This window comes from Rhinopithecus bieti, unplaced genomic scaffold (genome assembly GCF_001698545.2).
Source record: "Rhinopithecus bieti isolate Rb0 unplaced genomic scaffold, ASM169854v2 scaffold_10088, whole genome shotgun sequence".
Classification (NCBI taxonomy): Eukaryota; Metazoa; Chordata; class Mammalia; order Primates; family Cercopithecidae; genus Rhinopithecus; species Rhinopithecus bieti.
This window is the reverse complement of record NW_016806409.1, coordinates 450,104-467,258: the sequence shown is the minus strand read 5'-3', so window position 1 is coordinate 467,258 and position 17,155 is coordinate 450,104. Positions and strand designations below refer to the sequence as shown.

The 17,155-nt window shown below is 59.3% G+C and overlaps 2 protein-coding genes across 4 annotated transcripts in view; one reads left to right on the top strand and one right to left on the bottom strand.

The window, feature by feature from the left end:
* The first annotated feature begins 6 nt into the window (after positions 1-6).
* On the top strand, positions 7-11,093 carry FAM171A2 (family with sequence similarity 171 member A2). Its single transcript, XM_017876067.1, is given in 11 exon segments — positions 7-176; positions 3,690-3,917; positions 4,151-4,243; positions 7,609-7,767; positions 7,845-8,024; positions 8,123-8,239; positions 8,356-8,482; positions 9,024-9,773; positions 9,775-9,985; positions 9,988-10,117; positions 10,208-11,093. Coding segments are annotated over 11 exon segments (2,490 nt in total). The 5' UTR covers positions 7-58; the 3' UTR covers positions 10,585-11,093.
* Positions 11,094-11,207: 114 nt separating this feature from the next.
* The window catches only part of GRN (granulin precursor), a 9,285-nt gene continuing 3,337 nt past the window's right edge, over positions 11,208-17,155 (bottom strand). For all 3 annotated transcript variants that reach the window (XM_017876064.1, XM_017876065.1, XM_017876066.1), the window contains 12 exons: positions 14,996-15,140; positions 14,747-14,872; positions 14,547-14,631; positions 13,963-14,075; positions 13,737-13,872; positions 13,514-13,623; positions 13,151-13,277; positions 12,854-12,951; positions 12,517-12,762; positions 12,064-12,297; positions 11,741-11,971; positions 11,208-11,651 (listed from right to left, as the gene is read on the bottom strand). In XM_017876064.1, the coding sequence (XP_017731553.1) occupies positions 11,514-11,651; positions 11,741-11,971; positions 12,064-12,297; positions 12,517-12,762; positions 12,854-12,951; positions 13,151-13,277; positions 13,514-13,623; positions 13,737-13,872; positions 13,963-14,075; positions 14,547-14,631; positions 14,747-14,872; positions 14,996-15,133 (1,782 nt within the window). In that variant the 5' untranslated portion in view covers positions 15,134-15,140 and the 3' untranslated portion in view covers positions 11,208-11,513. The remainder of the gene's footprint in view (positions 11,652-11,740; positions 11,972-12,063; positions 12,298-12,516; positions 12,763-12,853; positions 12,952-13,150; positions 13,278-13,513; positions 13,624-13,736; positions 13,873-13,962; positions 14,076-14,546; positions 14,632-14,746; positions 14,873-14,995; positions 15,141-17,155) is intronic.

Below are 17,155 nucleotides of genomic sequence, written 5' to 3'. Positions count from 1 at the left end.
CCGGGCGAGCGGGACCAGGCGGGAGCCATGGACCGCTAGGGCCCGGCCTAGCCCCGCGATGCCGCCGGCGAGTGGCCCCAGCGTCCTCGCGCGGCTGTTGCCGCTGCTGGGGCTGCTGCTCGGCAGCGCCTCCCGGGCTCCCGGCAAGTCGCCGCCGGAGCCCCCCAGCCCGCAGGGTGAGTCTTCGCCGGGAGGGGCCGCGATCGCGGGCCTGCGCCCCTGATCAGGCTCCCGCCCGTCAGCCCCTCTTCGCGGCGTTCGTGAATTGAGGGATATTCTGTTCCCTGGATTCGGGTGGGGGGAGCTAAGCGATCTGGGGTCGGCGCTTCTTGGGGAAAGCGGAGGCGGGGAGAGGGAGGCCGTCCGGGGCGGGGGTCTTGGGGAGACACAATGGGTAGGGCGAGGGTCCCCAGGCTCGGCGCCGCCGCCCCCTCCCTATTTGTTTTTCTCCCTCCTGGTCCGCGAGGCGCTGCTGCCTCAGCCATTGTCTACCGAAGACACCCGCCCAGGGGCGGGCTGGGGCGGGCGCCCGCTCCGCAGCCCCCTGCGGGTTCCTCGCTCCCGACCCCGGCTGGGTGGGGGCGCCGGCATCGGCTGCCACCCTAGGCCCGGACAGGAGGCTGGGCGCCTGGAGCTGGGTTTGAAGGGGGGAGGGGAGAAGGGGGAGTGGGTGAGGCTGTGGGCGGGATTGACTGCTCTAATGGGGTTCTTCGCCCTGGAGCCTGACAGCTCCCAGCCAGCTCCCCTGGTTTAGAATTTGGGGTGCACCAAATAAATGCTTGTGAGCCTATGACGGAGGACGAGCGGCAGTTGTGGGGCTCTGAGAAAAGAGGGTACATTGTGATTCCAACTGAAGGCGCATGGCAGGCTTGCGGTCGCGGAGCCATGCTGAGCTGGCTGGCTGTGGGCAGTGCCGGCTGGGAGGGCAGGTGCCTGGGTCCCCGTTCAGCAGGCCTCATGGCACTCCTGTCCCCTGCCCGCCCCCAGATCACCCCCTCCTCACCTCACATCTCCTTCGCAGTGGAGGAGACCCTCCCCAGCGACTCACCGGGCGCAGGTGGGTGTGTGAGGTGGGGGTGGGGCCGGCTTCTGCAGCAGAAAAGGGTGGGGGAGCAAGACCCTGACTCCACACTCCACAGGCAGGCCTGGATGCTTAGGGGCCTCCCCCCACTCCAGCCCTGAGCCCACCTCCCGTGTTCCTGCTCTCTCCCCCCGGCCTGTGGGCCCCATCCCTGCCTGAAGCAGTGTTCACTCCTCACTCCCCACACTAAGGAGCTGGCAGGAAAAGCAGGGTGGGGGATCTGGATGAGGGAAGTGGGGTCCGGATGAAGGGAGAGGGTCGGATTTCCTCCTGGATTGAGGCAGTCCTGGAGCCGGGACAGGTGGATACTATATGGTATGTCAGGCTTTGAGGATTGGGGAGGGTTCGCCCTCTGCCTCAGTCTCCCCAGCTCTCTGGGGGAGGAGATGAGGCTTTGCTTAGTAGGAAGAAGCCCTAGTTTCTTAGGACGTCCCTCCCCTCAAGTCCCTGCACCTCAGGGGAAGGGGCCCAGGGAATTGGCTGGAATAGAGCCAGGACAGGGGGGTTCTCTGGGGCAGCTGGCAGGGAGCCCAGGTTGAGGGGAAGGGGGAAGGGAATCTGCTAGGCACCTGCCCCTTCTCCCCACCCCAAGGTTGGCACAGAGCCTTACCAGCCCACCCCAGTTTTGTTTCCCCAGCTCCCTCCCTCTTCTGAAGCTCTGACTCTTGAACCCAAGCTATTCCCTCAAATGACCCCAAGTATCTCAGACTCGGGGTCCCTCTCCCCAGCTGCTCTATCCAGCTGTTCCTAAGCCCAGGATGGGGGTGGGAGTAGCCAGGCCCTTCTGGCTTCTCAGAATTCCTAATGGGTGTTGGTGGGGGGATGGTGAGGACCTTGTGCACATCCTCCTAGGCTCTCCCCTCCCCCCACCCCAAGCCAATTCTTCTTTCTCCCAACCTGGGTGTACAGGCCTCCACTCTCCCGTATTAGCTGGGTGCCCTTGGGTATGTCACTTAACCTCTCTGAGCCATAATTTGTTCATTTGTAAGACATGGAAGGATAGTGCCTACATCATCAAATTGAAGTAAGAAATCTCATCAAATGTGCAAAAAAACAGTACAGGGGTGCCAGCTTCCTGTAGCAGCAGAGAGCGAGAGTGGGTAGAGTGTGCACCCACCCTGCAGGGTTGGGCTCTGGTCTGGGAGGGGAAGTGGGCTCAGGGGAACAGCTGGATGGGATGCCTAGGGCAGGCGTGGCACTGGCTCCGGCTTGGGAGCCTGAGCTAAGACACCTGTCACTGCTGAGTGTCAGGCTCCACTCTAAGGCCTTCCCTCTCCTCGAAGTCTCCGCAGCACCCTGACCTCCCCAGGCCCTGCTGCTCTCAGCTCCAGACTCTTCCTTCCGCACCCAACCCCCACTAGATTTGCATCCAGCACTCAGCCCACTCCCCACCTGCCTCCTGGGCCCCCCACTGAGGTGTCCATACATGCATGACACACCTTGTTAGCAGGAAGGTAGGGGTGAGGTGTGTTCTTGAGGGAGGGGCTGTGCTGATGGGAAGGGGTGCCCTGGATCGGAGAGACTGCCTGGAGAATCCATGGGAACAACTCAAGGCTTGGTTCCTCCCCATCACGCCATCTGAGGGCAGGACACCTGCCTGATGGCCTGGCCAGACTCTCCTCAGACTGGGGGCAGAGGCATCCCTGGAAAGCAAAACACTTGGGCTTCCCTCCCCAGCCCCCTCCACAATAGTTCTCTTGGGCCTGGGTTGCACCCCCCCAGATCTCCTTCCCCTTGCCAGGGCCCCAGCTCCCTGCCTGATCTCCTGGGAGGAATGAGGGCGTTGCCATGGTGACTGACTGTAGCTGACCAGCTGGGAGGGGGCAGGCGGTTCATGTGAGGGGGAGGGGGCAGAAGTAATTTGTTTGGGCATAGGGTTGGGGTGAGTCCCTAAATCTGAAGGGAAACAGGCTTGTGCAAAGGATTCTGGGAAAAGGATGAATGACGGGAATGACCAGTTTCCTAGTGTCCCCTGTCAATTTTTTCCCAAGACCCCGAACTCTGCCCTAGCCTCCATTCTCCCTTTCAAACTGCTGAATCTTGACCCTTCTCTCCACCTGCATACCCAGCTTTACTTAGCCTTTCTCAGCCCTCCTATCCTTCTCCTCTCCCCAGGCCTGGGGTTAAGAATGTTGCTTCTAGAGGCAGACTGCTAGGTCTGGATCCCAGATCTCCACTTAGCTGTAGTCCAAGTATCTAAACTCTCTCAGCCTCAGTTTCCTTATCTGTAAAATGGACTAAGAGCATATATTATCAAATCCAATACACCACTGACTGTAAGATGCACCAGGATTTCAGGTACCAGTAAGAAAGGAAGAAATGCTGCCAGTTATAACGATGGCATCATCAATCAAAGACATAGCCTGAGTTTAGAATTGTGAACATGTGACACAGCGCATATGTCAGACGATGAAATACGGGAATAGTCCCACCTCCTTCATGGGCTGATAGGAGTTTCTCACTGAATGCCGGGTCTTAAATCATGCCTTCTCTAGCCTCAGCCCCAAAGACTCTCCGAAACACAGCTCCTTCCGCTGATCTTGGGGCTCCCCCCAGTTCTCTTTCCCCCTCCCTCGTCCTCACTCCCTTCACCCCATCTTGCCCACAGAGATCCTGATCAAGGTGCAGGTGTATGTGAGCGGAGAGCTGGTGCCCCTGGCCCGGGCCTCAGTGGATGTGTTTGGGAACCGGACTTTGCTGGCAGCTGGTACCACAGACTCAGAGGGTGTGGCCACCCTGCCCCTCAGTTATCGCTTGGGCACCTGGGTGCTGGTCACTGCTGCCCGCCCTGGCTTCCTCACCAACTCTGTGCCCTGGCGTGTTGACAAGCTGCCCTGTGAGTGCAGGGGCAGGTGGAGGGGGGGGACAGCAGCTGACCCTCCATCGGCCCCTTCCCAAAATAGGCTCCTTGGGGGTGGAGGGGGAGGCTTTCCAGCAGCTGCTGCCTGGGCTGGGGTACACAGAGGGGGCTGAGGGAGGGTGAAGCCTCTGGGACTCAGATGGAGGGGATGCCTGGCTGGGGGGTGGGGGGCAGGCTTTCCTGGAGCTGACTGGCCATCCCTCCCACAGTGTATGCATCTGTCAGTCTCTACCTGCTCCCTGAGCGGCCGGCCACGCTCATCCTCTATGAGGACCTGGTGCACATTCTCCTAGGCTCTCCCGGTAAGGCTCCCCCTCACCCAGGCCAACTCTTTTTCCTTCCCCTAACTTGGGCGTAGAGACCTCCACTGTCCTATATTGGCTGGGTGTCCTTGGGCAAGTCACTTCACCTCTCTGAGCCATAATTTGCTCATTTGTAAGATGTGGAAGGTTAGTGCCTACATCATCAAATTGGAGTAAGAATTAAATCCCATAAAAAGTGAAAAAACACAGTACAGAAGGTGTTCAATAAATGTTTATAGTTATCGGGGATTCTCGTGGTTTCTATTCTCCATCTATTCCTACCTTCCCTGCCACCTTTATCTTCAATGGGCCTACACGGATTTGTTGTGCACCTGCTGGATGCACAGGTGCACAGGAAGTGCAAGGCCCAGAGAAAGCCTGCAGCTGTCCTGATCTACTCCCGGCTTTTGGTCTCGCTCAGCTAGTACTTACTTCAACTCCTAGGCCGTGCCAGGCATTGTGGCTGGTGCTGGGAACCACGGTGAGGAAGAAGACCCGCTCCTTGCCTTTGGACGTTCACAGACAAGTAGGAAGACAGATCATTGCAAGCCCTGAAATAGTTCCAGAGCAGGCAGGGCAGTGGAGTGGAGGGCAGCTGCTTTCAGTGCTGAGACGGCCCTAACCTGCGAGGGGACCCGGCTGGGTGAGAGCTTGTCGAACGGAGCGGTCAGCCCTCGACTCAGGAGTTAAGGGGAAGCAGAGGCACCTCCACTGGAGAGGAAGGCCGGGGGAGATATCAGGTGGAGGGTAGTAGAGGACAGTGAGGGTTTGGGGGCTTCATTCCGCTTAGAGGGCCATGGTGGGTTTCAGAGTTGGAGGAGCCCCTTCCCGGTTTGTAGTCTCAGCCTGAGCCCTTGTCACGGAGCTAGATTTTTCTTTTTTCTTTTTTTTTTTTTTGTGAGACACAGTGTTGCTCTGTTGCCCAGACTGAAGTGGCATAACCTCAGGATTCTTCTGCCTTAGTCTCCTGAGTAGCTGGGATTACAGGCACCCATCACCATGCCAGACTAATTTTTGTATTTTCAGTAGAGACAGTTTTGCCATGTTGGCCAGGCTGGTCTCGAACTCCTGACCTCAGGTGATCCACCCGCCTCAGCCTCTCAAAGTGCGGGGATTACAGGCGTGAGCCACTTCACCCAGCCTCACCAATCTGCTCGTTTGCTCACCTTCATCACTTTGATCCCAAACCAGAGGCTTCTAAGTGCCCCTGCAGGTTTCTAAAATGCCAGTGGACCCTTTGTAGCCCCCTAGCTTGAAGCCCCTGCATGGCACCTACTGCTTTCAGTACCAAGCCCAGGTGCCATCTCAGAGCTGACAGCGCCTTCCAGAGCCCGGGCCGCCCGCTGCCCCACACCTCTGGGCCTTTCTCATGCCAGGCCTCCTGGATGTCCTTTCCCTCTTTCTTTCCTGGCTGAGTCTTCCACATCCTGCAAGACTCCGTAGGGCCTCCCCTGAGCTGAGTGAGACCAGCTCCCCTAGTCCCCTGCGTCCCTCTATTTGGATAGCAAGGTGCAGGAGGAATGGAATGGGAGAGGATGGGCCTGGAGCCCAGTGGTCCGGGCTTCTATCCAGGCTTGAGGATTGTGACCTCGGGCAAGTTACTGAACCCCTGCCTGCCTCCATTTTTGCACCTCTAAAATGAGGTTGATAATAAAGACAACTAGCTAAAGGGCTATTTTCCTAATTGCAGGGGTTAATACAGGTAATCTGCTTAGAACAGTGCGCAGCATAGCTTAAAGCTTAATAAATGTTAGCTGTGACCATACTGTATTGGAATTGTTTATATGTCTGTCCCCTCCACCCCAACACACACACACACACACACACACACACACACACACACGACCTAAACTGATGCAGTAGCCACTAGCTACATATTAAATTGAAGTAAATTAAATTAAAAATTAATTAATTTGGCTGGTCGTGGTGGCTCATGCCTGTAATCCCAGCACTTTGGGAGGTCAAGACGGGTGGATCACGAGGTCAGGAGATCGAGACCATCCTGGCTAACACAGTGAAACCCCATCTCAACTAAAAATGCACACACACAAAAAAAATAGCCAGGCATGGTGGTGGGCGCCTGTAGTCCCAGCTACTCGGGAGGCTGAGGCAGGAGAATGGCGTGAACCTGGGAGGTGGAGCTTGCAGTGAGCCGAGATTGAGCCACTGCACTCCAGCCTGGGCGACAGTCTCAAAAATTAAAAAAAATTTTTTTAAATTAATTTTTTAAAATTAATCCATCCAGAGAGTGGATTCTCACTCTGTTGCCCAGGCTGGACGGCGGCGCGGGGCGCCGGGCGGGGCCGTACAATGGCATGCATCTCAGCCACTGCCCAACCTCTGCCGGGCCCGGGTTCAAGTGATTCTTCCTGGGCCCTTCAGCCTCCCGAGCTAGCTGGGATTATAGGTGGGCCTGCCACCACACCTGCGGTGAATTTTTGCAGTTTTAGTAGACACGGGGGTTTCACCATCTTTGGCCAGGGCTGGTTCGTTGGAACTCTCTGACCTCGCTGATCCACCTGCCCTCGGACCTCCCAAAGCTGGCTGGTATTTTAGGAGGCGTAGCCACCACGTCCGGCTTTTTTTTTTTTTTTTTTTTTTTTTTTGTGAGACAGAATTTCGCTTTTGTTGCCCAGGCTGGAGTGCAACGGCACAATCTCAGCTCACCACAACCTCCACCTCCCAGGTTCAAGCGATTCTCATGCCTCAGCCTCACAAGCAGCTGGGATTACAGGCATGTGCCACCACGCCCGGCTGATTTTGTATTTTTAGTAGAATTGGGGTTTCTCCATGTTGGTCAGCCTGGTCTCTGACTCCCAACCTCAGGGGATCCACCCGCCTTGGCCTCCCAAAGTGCTGGGATTACAGGCATGAGCCACTGCACCCGCCTAGAAAAAATTCATTACATTTTTAAAAATTAAAAATCCAGTTCCTCAGTCACACTAGCCACATTTCAAATGCTTAACAGCCACGTGTATCCAGTGGGTACCATAATGGGCAGCACAGCTAGAAAACATTCCCATCACAGCAGACATTCATCTTTGAGCCCCCAGTGTCTAACGTGGTGCCTGCCACTTAGTAGACAATACTGTTTGAGGATCTGGATCGCAATATTTTATAGGTTCTATAAGGAAACTTCTAAGAAAGCAAGTACATTCCTGAGGCTCACACAGAGATTTCAAGTCCATGTCCCTTCCAGGTTAACATTCCATGACTGCCCAGCTTTCTCCCCAAGGCACCACCCTCCCCGGCCTTCCGAAGTGGCCTGACCTAATGTCCCCCTTTTCCTTAGATAATGGGTTTCTGCTCTGGTCCCTCGGGATCCTGTCCATGGTCAGGCCACTGCAGCCCCTCTCTCCCTCCAGGTGCCCGCTCCCAGCCCTTGGTGCAGTTCCAGCGCCGGGCTGCCCGCCTGCCTGTCAGCTCCACCTACAGCCAGCTCTGGGCGTCACTCACGCCTGCCAGCACCCAGCAGGAAATGCGGGCTTTCCCTGCCTTCCTGGGCACTGAGGCCTCCAGCTCAGGTAGGCTGGGTGCCCAGTGTGGACGGGGTCTCCCCAGGCTCAGGATCAGCCCTCAGCCCTGTACCCTCTTCCCTCAGGCAATGGCTCCTGGCTGGAGCTGATGCCCCTGGCTGCTGTGAGCGTGCACCTGCTGACAGGTAATGGGACAGAGGTGCCACTCTCAGGCCCCATTCACCTGTCCCTGCCCGTGCCCTCCGAGACTCGTGCCCTCACCGTGGGCACCAGCATTCCAGCCTGGAGATTCGACCCCAAGAGTGGTAAGCACCTCAGGGGGTTGCAGGTGCTTGAGTTGAGGGAGGAAAGTGGGACTTGAGTGGGAGGGACTCAAGTGTGACAAAACCCCTGCCTCTCCCAGGGCTGTGGGTGCGCAATGGCACTGGTATAATCCGGAAGGAAGGCCGGCAGCTCTACTGGACCTTCGTCTCCCCTCAGCTGGGGTACTGGGTCGCCGCCATGGCCTCCCCCACAGCTGGTAAGAGTAGTGGGGCAGTGGGCATAGGGGCCGTGGAGGAGGGGAGCTGGGAGAGCAGACTTCTGAAAGGCAGGAAGGGCGTCCACACCTGAACGCTAAGCCCTCGCCTGGCACAGGGCTGGTCACCATCACGTCGGGCATCCAGGACATCGGCACCTACCACACCATCTTCTTGCTCACCATCCTGGCAGCCCTTGCCCTGCTGGTGCTCATCCTGCTGTGTCTGCTCATCTACTACTGTCGGTGAGCACCGGGCTTCCCCCTCCCTCCCCTCCTCTCCTCTGACTGAGGCCTGCACTTGCACCGGGCCCTGGGGCCCCAAAGATGCATAAAATCCACTTCTGGTCCTCAAGGGGCAGACAGGAAAAGACTTCCTGTAAACATGCTAAGACCTGAAGGGCTAGGGCTAGTGGCTGAAGACAGCCAGGAGGTGGGAGGGGAGGCAGGGCTTCAGGACTTGCAGCCCGGCCCCTCCAGAGAGATCTGCCACTGCCCCTAGCAGCCCAGCTCTCTACCCCAGAGGACTCCAGGCCGAACACACCCCTACACGGCTTAGATGCTCATCCCTGGTTCTCGCAGCACATCCTACATGCAGAGGAGTGCAGAGTTTACCCTGAGGGGACCGCCAAACGGACACGGCTCCCCGCCATCTCTCCTGGGCGCCCCAGGCATTCTCCTCACCTCTTCCACTATATTCATCTCTTGTCTTGCATCTAAGGGGGTTCGGGGCCAACTCTGGCCCTCACCCTTTCCTGAGAGGCCCCCTCTGCACCCTCCCTTCCAGGAGGCGCTGCCTGAAGCCGAGGCAACAGCACCGCAAGCTGCAGCTCTCGGGGCCCTCTGACGGTAACAAACGAGACCAGGCCACCTCGATGTCCCAGCTCCACCTCATCTGTGGGGGACCCCTGGAACCCGCCCCGTCGGGGGACCCCGAGGCTCCGCCTCCAGGCCCCCTCCACTCGGCCTTCTCCAGCTCCCGGGACTTGGCCTCCTCCCGGGACGACTTCTTCCGCACCAAGCCGCGGTCTGCCAGCCGCCCGGCCGCCGAACCTTCGGGTGCCCGCGGGGGCGAAAGCGCCGGGCTCAAGGGCGCGCGTTCGGCCGAGGGCCCCGGCGGGCTGGAGCCCGGCCTAGAGGAGTACCGGCGCGGGCCCTCGGGGGCTGCGGCTTTCCTGCACGAGCCGCCCTCGCCGCCGCCGCCGCCCTTCGACCACTACCTGGGCCACAAGGGGCCAGCCGAGAGCAAGACCCCCGACTTCCTGCTGTCGCAGTCGGTGGACCAGCTGGCGCGGCCGCCGTCGCTGGGCCAGGCCGGGCAGCTCATCTTCTGCGGCTCCATCGACCACCTCAAGGACAACGTCTACCGCAACGTCATGCCCACCCTGGTGATCCCCGCGCACTACGTGCGCCTCGGCGGCGAGGCTGGCGCCGCGGGCGTGGGCGACGAGCCGGCCCCGCCCGAGGGCACAGCACCCGGCCCAGCGCGCGCTTTTCCCCAGCCCGACCCCCAGCGCCCGCAGTTGCAGGGCCCGTGTGTGGGGCGAGGGCGGCGGGGCTGGCTGGTCGTTAGGGGCCTGTGGGGGGTCCGGCGCGCGGACGCCCGTCAGTGCTCGTGTCACCATCTGTGCTGTTCAATCGAGTTCCACCTATTGGCTGTATGCCCAACGTGGGAAGTCTTTTGCTATGGCCTCTGTTCCGATGATTTTATGATATGCTACTGGCATGGCGTTATTGCGACGACCGTTCTGTTCGCCTGGTTCGTGTCCCTCGACCGGGCGCTCCAAACTCGCGAAGTGACGTCATCATCTTACTATTCTTGACTCCTGCAGCGGGCGGCGGGCTCCTGCAGCACCTGAACGCCAGCTCTGGACTCCTGGCGTCTGATTGTTGTCTCTATTCTTTTTGTATTTGTGTTCTGCGCCTGTCGGTCTCGCTCGCCGCTCTGTCTGGATGTTGTGTATTGTGTAGTATCTGGTTTTTGTGGCGTCCTTCTTGTCCTGCCGCGCCGCCGCCGCCGCCCGCGCCCCCGCAGCCTGGCGCTCAGCGAGGACACGGAGCCCAGCAGCAGCGAGAGCCGCACGGGCCTCTGCTCTCCAGAGGACAACTCGCTGACGCCGCTGCTGGACGAGGTGGCGGCGCCCGAGGGCCGGGCGGCCACGGTACCCCGGGGGCGGGGCCGCAGCCGCGGGGACAGCTCCCGCAGCAGCGCCAGCGAGCTGCGGCGCGACTCGCTCACCAGCCCGGAGGACGAGCTGGGGGCGGAGGTGGGCGACGAGGCGGGCGACAAGAAGAGCCCGTGGCAGAGGCGGGAGGAGCGGCCGCTGATGGTGTTCAACGTCAAGTAGCGCCGGCGCCGGGCCTGGCACCGCCCCTCCCGCGCGGGCCCGCACCCAGGGTGCGCGCCCCGGGGCCTGCGGGGCCCTCGCGCATAGCCCCCAGCCCCAGGCTGGAGAGGGGCCCAGGGGCCTTGGAGCCGTTCCGTGGTAGGTGCTGGGTTGTGTCTTGCAAGGGACCCTGTGTCTGCCTCCAAGCCGGGGAGGAGGGGGGGTCCAGCCCCCAAGGGGAGGTGCCGGGGAGGAGGGCTGGGGGGAAGCAGTGCCTGTGTAGACGTGGCTGTACATAGAAAGCTCTATTGTGGGAAAGCAGGAGGGGTGACCCAGCCTCAGCTGCTAGTGTGAGGGCTGGGAAGGGAGGGGGCGTTCTCTCTGGACCCCTGGGAGGGGAGGGGGTGCTGCTTGCTGACTAGCCCATCTCTGGGCTATGATGTCACAGGGCTGGTGGCTGGGACAGCTCTGGGGACTAGGGGGTAATGTGATACAGCCGATGTGGGCAGCAGCAAATACAAAACTGGTGAGGTTAAGGCTGTGTGTGTCTTTCTGTGGGGTAGGGGAGGGGAGTGTTGGCAGTGGACATGAACCCTTGCTCTGGGGCCCTTGGGAGGGCAGGCAGGGCGGCAAATCAGACACTGTTAAGAAAGTGTACAAACTTTATTGGAACTCACACACGCACACACACAAACACCCCTGTGGATAGGGAAAAGCACCTGGCCACAGGGTCCACAGAAATGGGGAGGGGATGGCAGCTTGTAATGTGGCTTTTGCCACAACCCCTTTCTGACAGGGAAGGCCTTAGATTGAGGCCCCAACTCCCATGGTGATAGGGAGCTCAGAATGGGGGCCAGGGAGAATTTGGTTGGGCAGAAGTGCTAGGGAGGCCTGAGCAGAGGGCACCCATCCAGTGGGGTACCGAGGGCTGCAGTCTTCAGTACTGTCCCTCACAGCAGCTGTCTCAAGGCTGGATCCCTCAAAGGGGCGTCCCAGCGCAGGGCCTCCCTGCGCAAACACTTGGCGCCCCTGGCTGCGCAGCGGAAGCCAGCAGGACAGCAGTGGCGCCGATCAGCACAACAGACGCCCTGGGTGGTCAGAGGGGAGTGAGAGGGTTGGATGAGGTGGGACATGGTCCCTGGCCATACCCAGCCCCAGGGTGGGGGATGGCACTGACCTGGCGGTAGGGACAGCAGGCCCAGCCCCCTCGGTTGTCTCGGCAGCAGGTCTGGTTATCATGGCAGAAGTGCCCTCCCCCACACTCCACGTCCTTCACACCCACGTGAGGGCTACGGGCCAGGAAGGTGGCAGGCTGGGCAGAGACCACTTCCTTCTCGCAGGATCGGGCCTTCACGTTGCAGGTGTAGCCAGCCGGGCAGCAGTGCTGGCGATCCTCGCAGCACACAGCCTGGCAGGGAAGGGAGCACAGAATGGCATTACATTCCTGTCCCCTCGCCGGGCTTAGCTCCCCTATCCAGGGGCAGGCAGGGAGGTACTCACGTGGGGCAACTGGCAGCAGGCCCAGCCCCCACCCAGGCTCGGGCAGCAGGTCTGCCCCACCGGGCAGCTGGTGTGCTGGTCGCAGCCCATGTCTCTGGGGTGGGATAAGGAAGCCTGGCGGGCAGGCATCTTCTCCAGTCCAGCCACGATCTCGCTTCCCCGCTGACATCGCCCCTCGGCTACACATGTGTAGCCCTGGGGGCAGCAGTGCTGGTGGTCCGAGCAGCAGACAGCCTGGGGGGTGGGCAGGAAAGGGCGTCCTAGGTAGCCACTATGTGGGGCGCAGTGCCGAGCCCCTACCTACTCCAGCCCGCCTCTCCTGCTTACAGCACCTCCAGCTGGAAACGAATCTGACAGAGCTGGGTGTCACCTACTGGCCATGTGGAGGGCGGAAAGCAATAGGAGTTTGGCCACCCACCTGCCCAGGCCAAGATGCTGTCCCCTCCCATGTACCTCTGGGATTGGACAGCAGCCCCACTCTCCAGACATGAGTTGGCAGCAGGTATTGGAGGGGGGACAGCTAGTGACATTATCACAGGGGACATCTCTCTTCAAGCCTTGTGGGTCTGGCAGGCTGAGGTGAGCTGGGGCCTTCTCCATCCAGGACACCTGGTGAGTTCCCTGTTCACAGGTACCCTTCTGTGTGTCACACGTAAACCCCGCGGGACAGCAGTGTATATGGTCCTCACAGCACACAGCCTAGGGCAGATGGAGAAGGGCCAGTGGGCACTGGCGCCCAGTTGGCTGCCACACTGCTCAGGCCACCCACCCACCAACCATCCCTGGGTACCTGGGTAAAAGGGCAGCAGCCCCAGGCCCCCGACTGTAGACGGCAGCAGGTATAGCCATCCGGGCAGCTCACCTCCATGTCACATTTCACGTCTCCCACTGTGAGGGAGGTAGAGAGGACAGGTCAGAAGTGGCACTGGGGACCCTCAGGGGTATCTACCCTTTGCCGGCTCCACAGCTGGCACCAGGTGTTGAAGATGGAGGGCACCACTTACACCACCTTGCAGTGATCCTAAGGCCAGGCCTAAAAGGAGGGAAAGAGGGCCCCACCCCTGTATCTGTGCCCTGCCTCTGGTACCTGTTTGTGCAGGCAGCTTAGTGAGGAGGTCCACGGTAGCGTTCTCCTTGGAGAGGCACTTACTCTGGATCAGGTCACACACAGTGTCTTGGGGGCAGCAGTGCAGGTGGTCGGAGCAGCAGATGGCCTGGGTGGGGACAGGTGTGAGTCTTTGTCACTTCCAGGCTCAGCAGAGCACAGGGAGCAGCCAGGCTGATGGCTGGCACTGCCCCAATCCTCCACTAGGGGGTGGCATGAACCCTGCATCAGCCAGGCTCCCAGCAAGCAGCCAGCCAGCCCTATGCCCCAGAGCCCCTGTACGGTGCATGTCAGGGCCAAGTGGCTGGGGGCGCGCAGCCAAGCTGGCTCCAGCCCCTCACTCACATTGGGCATTGGGCAGCAGCCATACTTCCCACTGGGCAGCTCACAGCAGGTAGAACCATCAGGGCACTGGGACCGTGCATCCGGACACATGACTGAGCTGGACAAAGCCACTGGAAGAGAAGCAAGTGTGAGGGGCAGCCAGGGTGGAGGGAACTTTTTCCCACACTTAGAGTCAATGATGCCCCACCCCAGCCCCCGGCCTGATGCTCTCCCACCTCCTCACCTGCCCTGTTAGTCCTCTGGGCAGGGATCTTCTTTGCCAGGGGGTGGGTGCCTGTGGGTGTGATGCAGCGGGTGTGAACCAGGTCGCAGAAGGCACCATGCGGACAGCAGTGCACCCTGTCTTCACAGCAGGAAGCCTGAGAAAAAATGGTCCTGACTCCGTCTTCACCCCTTGCCCCACCCTCTGCCCCACCTCCCTCCACGTACCCGTCTCCCCAGATTTATACCTGGGGCATGGGGCAGCACCCCCAGGAGCCATCGACCATAACACAGCACGTGGAGAAGTCCGGGCATTCGAACTGACTATCAGGGCACTGGACAGCACCCACGGAGTTGTTACCTGTGGAAAGATGACCCGGGATTCTACCAGCCCACTCAGGGAAGATGACTGCCCCATCACACACGGAGCTGGTGGCACCAGGGCCTGCAAGCCCAGCTACTGGGGTTTGGGGGTGACACTAGGGCTCAGTGATCTCCTAGGCATGCCTAACTCACCCTCCTCACAATCCAGTCCCTCCCTCAGCAAGATGGCATGGGGAAGGGGCACCCACTGACCATGGGTTGGCATTAGATCGGCCCAGCTTGACCTTTCCCCACCCCCACAATGCCTGAACCTGGAGTCTTGCACTTTCTCCTCCCCCTCCTATCCCCAGTGCTGCACCTGTCTACAGCAGGGGTGTTGCTTAGTATAGATGCCACATGAATGAGGCCACGAGGGCAGAAATGGGGGCTGCCCCGCCAGCTGGGCTCCTGGGTTCCAGGCTCTACATGCTGCCCGTCTGTCTGCCCTGCACCCACATCCCGGCTGCACCTGATCTTTGGAAGCAGAATTGCCCATCTGCACTGCAGTGGAAGCCCCGTGGGCAGCAGTGATGGCCATCCCCGCATGCCACGGCCTGTGGGACACAGAGAAACCGGCATTGGCAAGGCCCTTTTATCTGTAAGTGGGAGACTGCAGGAAAAGCATCAATGCAGACCTAAGCCCCTCCATCGGGCTGATGGCACGCTCACCTCTGGGAAGGGGCAGCAATGGGAAGTCCCTGAGACGGTGAGGATGCAGGAGTGGCCGGCAGAGCAGTGGGCACCAGCCTGGCAGGGGCCGCCCAGATGCCTGCTCAGTGTTGTGGGCCATTTGTCCTGGAAAGACAGGGGAAATGATAAACCACAGACTTGTGCCTGGCATCCTCCTCTGGCCAATCCAAGATGACCCTTTGGGAAAACCCAGGCTGCCAGCTTTTGCCTAGGCTGAGGGGCACTCACCAGAAGGGGACTGCAGCAGCTGTAGCTGGCTCCCCCAGGGTCCAGGCAGCAGGCCACAGGGCAGAACTGACCATCTGGGCACCACGTTCCAGCCACCAGCCCTACTGTTAAGGCCACCCAGCTCACCAGAGTCCACATGGTCTGCCTGCAAAGTACCAAGGAACATCTGGCAACTGCTTAAGCCCGCGCCACCCTTGATTCTAGGGCCACTCAGTCCCCCAGCCCCAGGCCAAGGTCCTGGCCCAGGACTCCCTGAGCCTTCTCAACGCCTCCCTGCCCAGGCAGGCAGAAAGCTGCAGGGGCTGAGAGTCAGCTTCCTACAGAGCCCTGTGTGTGACACATGCCCCAGCACGTGCAGACCTGTGAGCATGAATGCTGACATGCGTATATGTGTGGGCCTGAGTCCCCAGCACATGGTCTAATGCCTGGGCCTCACTGGGCAGGCTTATGAGAGTCAGGAAGACGTGATTTTTTTCGGTCTGATCTGTGCAGATGTGGGCCACCTCTGGGGTAGGTGGGGGAAGGCATTAGTAGCCATGGGAGAGGACAGGGCTGGGGTGCAGGGAGGGAGGCCCCCCAGGAAAAGCCAGGGTTCCCCTCCAGATGCCTCCTTGCCTGACACTGTGTTCATACCTGCACCCCCTAAGGACTTGCAGGAAGCAGCCACATGATGACATGGGAAACCACAGGGGTGAGAAAGTTGTGAAAAAGGAAGTATGGTGGCCAGTGGAATCTGGGCTGCCTTCCCCAGAGGCCAGTCACCACCTGCCCATGAATGTCCCCTCCTCACCCAGGGAAGGGGACACAGAAGCTGGGTCAGCCTTTGAGATACCTGTGTTCTGAGGGTACCCCACACCACCAGGGCTCTCTGAGATTCCCCAAGCATGCTAACCCCTACCTCTGCCTCTCCATCTATTCTGGAAGTAAAACCCAGCCACATGTGGGGAGAGACCACGTGTGCCCACTGGGCTGCCCATCTGAGTCACCAGGAGGAACTGAGCCTTGAGTTTCTGCGGAGAGCAGCCTCTCACTTCCTAAACAACTCTTCTCCCAGGCTCATCTAGCCCAGCTAGCTCAGTGGGGTGGCCAGAGAGGTAACTCGTCCTGAAGAAGCGAAAACAGTAATGTCTGTTGAGCCTCTTGGGAGCCAGTTACAAGACTCTCCATTATTTTCTTTGCAACAACCATCCAAAGTAGCAATTAATACCTTTACTTTTATTTTTAGAGATGAGATATTGCTCTGTTGCCCAGGCTGGACTCAAACTCCTGGGATCAAGCAATCCTCCAACCTTGGCCTCCCAATTAGCTGGGACTCTGGGAGTGTGGCACCAAGCCTGCTCACTTTTTTTTTTTTTTTTTTTGAGATGGAGTTTTGCTCTGTTGCCCATGCTAGAGTTCAGTGGCATGATCTCGGCTTACTGCAACCTCCACCTCCCAGGTTCAAGCGATTCTCCTGTCTCAGCCTCCTGAGTAGCTGGGACTACAGGCACCCGCCACCATGCTCGGCTAATTTTTGTATTTTTAGTAGAGAGGGGGTTTCACCATATTGGTCAGGCTGTCTTGAACTCCTGACCTCAGGTGATCCACCCGCCTCAGCCTCCCTAAGTGCTGGGATTACAGGCTTGAGTCAGCACACCTGGCCTCACCTTTACTTTTTTATTTGTTTTTTGTTTTTTGTTTTTGAGACGGACTCTCGCTGTCTCCCAGGCTGGAGTGCAGTGGCGCTATCTCAGCTCACTGCAAGCTCCACCTCCTGGGTTCACGCCATTCTCCTGCCTCAGCCTCCTGAGTAGCTGGGACTACAGGCGCCTGCCAGCACGCCCGGCTAATTTTTTGTATTTTAGTAGAGACGGGGTTTCACTGTGTTAGCCAGGATGGTCTCGATCTCCTGACCTCGTGATCCACCCGCCTCGGCCTCCCAAAGTGCTGGGATTACAGGCATGAGCCACCGCGCCCAGCCACCTTTACTTTTATTTTTATTTTTATTTTTTTTTGAGACGGAGTCTCGCTCTGTCGCCCAGGCTGGAGTGCAGTGGCCGGATCTCAGCTCACTGCAAGCTCCGCCTCCCGGGTTCACGCCATTCTCCTGCCTCAGCCTCCCGAGTAGCTGGGACTACAGGCGCCCGCCACCTCGCCCGGCTAATTTTTTGTATATTTTAG